The sequence below is a fragment of the Branchiostoma floridae genome, chromosome 10, assembly GCF_000003815.2.
Source record: "Branchiostoma floridae strain S238N-H82 chromosome 10, Bfl_VNyyK, whole genome shotgun sequence".
NCBI lineage: Eukaryota > Metazoa > Chordata > Leptocardii > Amphioxiformes > Branchiostomatidae > Branchiostoma > Branchiostoma floridae.
This window is the reverse complement of record NC_049988.1, coordinates 3,072,963-3,077,054: the sequence shown is the minus strand read 5'-3', so window position 1 is coordinate 3,077,054 and position 4,092 is coordinate 3,072,963. Positions and strand designations below refer to the sequence as shown.

The 4,092-nt window shown below is 40.2% G+C and overlaps 1 protein-coding gene across 1 annotated transcript; it reads right to left on the bottom strand.

Annotated features, from left to right (window-relative positions):
• Positions 1 to 2,828: 2,828 nt before the first annotated feature.
• LOC118424247 (collectin-10-like) lies at positions 2,829 to 3,569 on the bottom strand. Its single transcript, XM_035832788.1, has 2 exons — positions 3,515 to 3,569; positions 2,829 to 3,235 (listed from the first exon to the last, which is right to left on the bottom strand). Exons 1-2 carry the CDS (start codon positions 3,567 to 3,569, stop codon positions 2,829 to 2,831), a joined length of 462 nt encoding a protein of 153 aa, XP_035688681.1.
• Between the last annotated feature and the right edge of the window lie 523 nt (positions 3,570 to 4,092).

Sequence of the window (4,092 nt, the reverse complement as noted above, 5' to 3'; positions counted from 1 at the left end):
TGTCATCAGCCTCCTCAGTGGGCGATTCTCCCCGTAGCTTTGCACGCTGCAGTCGGGCCTCTCGAAACGTTGACGAGATATTCACAGCCTCGGCTTCTTCATACGTGTCTGAAGACATTTCTATCCCTTCTCCCCTCTTTATATTAGAGACGTTGCCATGGCGGCCACGCCCATGCCGACCACTCTGCTGGTCAGCAGGTGTTGGGGTCTGCGGCCCGCTGGTTTGACTGATGTCGGGCCCAGAGACAGGGTACCGGACCGGCTGTGCTTGTTCGTACATTTCTAGTGTTCTGAAAAACAACGTTTGATTAGCCTAAAGCTGGTATACATGAATACAACAAAACTATAGTCTGATTAGTCTGTAGATGTGATGTTGTCTTTGCCCTTATATGGAAATGCAAGCGGGCTGTGGCGCAGTGAATAATAGTATTTTGTTTTTCAGGATGAAGACGTCAACCTATACGCAAGAAGGCAGACAAATTTAAGTTACCCTTTTCAATAGGTACGTGAGAGCTTGTCAAGTTTAGTTGCTGAACACACGTGCTTTTTTAGAATTACGTCTCAGAGTTGCTGCCACCTGTCAACCTGGTGCTACCATAGCAGACACGCCGACATGCACACCTTCTCCGTTGCTATTGATTAACATGCCATAGATACACATATCTCTTCACTATTTGTTAACACACCCATTATTAAGAAACATATCTCCATGAATTTCTCACTGTCTATTGTTTAACCCTATCTAGACCAGGGGGGGGGCTAAAAGTGCCCGCGCCAACTTTGACGTCGTATAACTGGCGAACGACGTGTGCTAGGACTACGAAACTTGGTGACTTTTCCTAAAATATTGTTGCCAACAATTCTGTGAAAAACATTTTCGTTTGTGATCTTTCGTGTTGCCATGGCAACGGGTTTCTGACAGGCATATTTCCCCAAATTTACTAATTTCAGTTTGAATTATGGGATTTCATGGTTTTATTGCTAGATCAAACTTGTTTATTTATATCATTAACATCCCGTGTGATTTTAGGTTACATTTCAAATCAAATATTCATAATTTATGGTAATTTGATGACGTCATGGGTCAAAATCCAAGATGGCGGACAATGTCATTTTCAAAGATAAATACATGTAATTTTTGCTCAAATACCGTCAAAATCTTTTATTTTCTTACAAAACACAATCACTTGATCATTTTTAGTCCATTTCTATTGGGTTTTGGGGTTATATGTGGAAAAAGTCGTATTTTAGAAAATTCAAGCTTGTCGATCCAAGATGGCGGACAAATTACGTCATTTTCTGACGTCATATAGACGTCAGTGTCGTCGTCATTGGCAACAAAAGACTTGGCAGACTTAGACACTAATAAGATAAGCTTTATAGTCATCATTTTGTTCAATACATTTAAGTATAGCGGAAATTTCATATTTTGAGGATTTTAGCCCCAAATATGACATTATGACGTCATAATTACGTCATATTACGTCATAACGATACCAAAATTACAGAAAATATAAAACTTTACTAGTACATCATTCCCTCTAAATTTGGTGATCGTAACCCAAGCCGTTTTGAAATTACGAAGGGGGGGTCAAAAGAGCCCCCCCTGGTCCCAGGAATCCCAAAAAAGCCTGGTCTAGATAGGGTTAACAATGCCCACATGCACACATATATCTTCTAAGTTGTTGGATAAAGCCCCGACTTAAGTTTATTTTCTGTGGGTATGACTAGGATGTTGACAGCTTAGTTGTCCAGGTACCACATAGAGAGCGGTAGAGATGAGAACTTGGTCTAGCTAACATCAATTTCTTTTGTTTATGTTGGAATCCAATAAAACCTTGTCATGTCAACTCATTACTGAATAATAATGATCAGCGAATGGCAAGCTGATGTCTCTGTCTAGCTGCAGTCTCTAACACTCTTTCTCGATTGAAATCAATTATATATATATATATATATTTGTAAAACGTTTGCTATGGGCTGAATCCCGTAATGCAAGGAAAGGTGCACACATAAAGTAATTACATTACACGTGTAGACCACTGAGATTTGAAAAAAATTCTATCAAAATAAGATATGTCATAATACCATGATCCAAAGCAAGTGAAGGATAACTGCCTCTCAGACTGAAAACCACTAGCACACAAACACGGTTCCTGGTTTCTCCGTTATTAGTAACAGGCATAATCATGTCATGATCTTTATTGTATATCATTACTTCTCCTGAAGTCTAGACCATGTTGAAGTATAAGATACATTTTACTACTGCTATGACTTGAGATTTACCGGATTACTTGCAGATCCTCCAAGTCTCAAGCACCTAGATACAAATGGCGTCTATTGCTGTACCTTACTCGCGATTCCATACAAATATGAATAACACTCTATTTCTAAACACCGCTATTGAACTAATGCTCAAGATTGATTAATTGCATTCTCTAGAACTGAATTGCTTCAGTAACTGTGTTCAATTCCTAATCAACGAAGTTTGAATAACATCGATGACAAACCTTTGGCGATATCAAGCCCGTTGTCTTTACTCCAGCTGTAGGCTATGCATCTTGCTATTTGTCATAAATTCACTCCAGCTCTTGAATAGGTAGTAACGGTGGTTGGTCGAGTTGTATTAGTGCAGTATCATCGTAAAGCTTTGGTGAGAGTTCATCCTGTGACCTCTGTATACCTGTGTCCTGAAAGGCATGAAAGACGTTAGCATATTGAAATAAAGAAATAGAATTTTAGGGTTTATGTAATTTTAAAGATAAATGATTACTTCGATACATTTTTTCATAAAATAACACTTTTCGAGTTAACAAGTGAGAATTACTTCAAGAAATTGTACTTTTGAATGAAGCACCTGGAATAGCTTGGCAGACGAAGCCGAAACTCATGTCGCATTCGTAGTTGAACCACTTGTCTTTCCAGAAACCGCTTGTGCCGAACACAACACAATCGCCAATACCATCCGGTTCACCCTGGGCCCACGAGTTGTACTCTCCTAGTGCAGAACCATCGGCCCACTCAAATCTTCCTTTTTCACGTTGATCTTGCAAGCCGATAAAGAAACCGTAATACCCTCCAGCGGACTTGAATAAGGAGATCAGAAAGGCGTTGGTCTCAGCGTCTCGGGGCATGGCGAGGGTGCCGTCGTCTTTCCTACAGGCTGCAGCTGCATCGTTAAAGGGCTCACGAGTGTCGAAGGCCTTGTAGCAGATTCCACGCCACAGTTGGTAACCTTCGGGACAAGATACTAAGGGAAAATTGTGTCTTAGTAGCAGAAAAAAAGCTGACAGCTCAAAACGTTCTGATCGCATTACGCAATTGTCAATTCCTTTCAATGATATAATGGTATGATATATATATAATATGATTTCCTGACGACTAGTAATGTATGCATTTGGACGTTCAATAGTATAGTTAGTGTGTCAGAGCAGCTTTAAAAAAGACACTAACATTTATGTTTTTTCTAATGAACAAAAGAATCATTAAGTCAGTATAATAATAATCATCTTACTTGGCTCCCGAAGACATGCCTCCAAGACTGCTGATCGGTTTCTCTCGATGTCCATGTTGCGTTTCAGGTCGTCAACAGTGTTGGACAGTTGAGACATGTCATCCATGCTGCGTTTCAGGTCGTCAACAGTGTTGGACAGTTGGGACATGTCATCCCTGTTGCGTTTCAGGTCGTCAACAGTGTCGGACAGTTGGGACATGTCATCCATGTTGCGTTTCAGGTCGTCAACAGTGTTGGACAGTTGAGACATGTCATCAATGTTGCGTTTCAAGTCGTCAAAAGCGTCGGACAGTTGAGATATTTCCTATAAACGATTTCGCAGTGCCGAATGTCAATAGGTACACTAAGGTAACATTTTAGACTTAGCGACCTTTCAGAATGGACGACAAAAGAATTTCACCAATATACAATTAAAATGCAACGACAAAATTAAAGGTATTAAACAAAAACTACTGTGTCTAACTAATTATCAACTCGAGTTGGGGGTTCTTGGGTCTCGGAAGACCCCTAGTTCTAGGTAATCTAGACTGAACATCTGAAAAGTCACAGGTAAGAGGACACTTGTGTTAACGGATTTC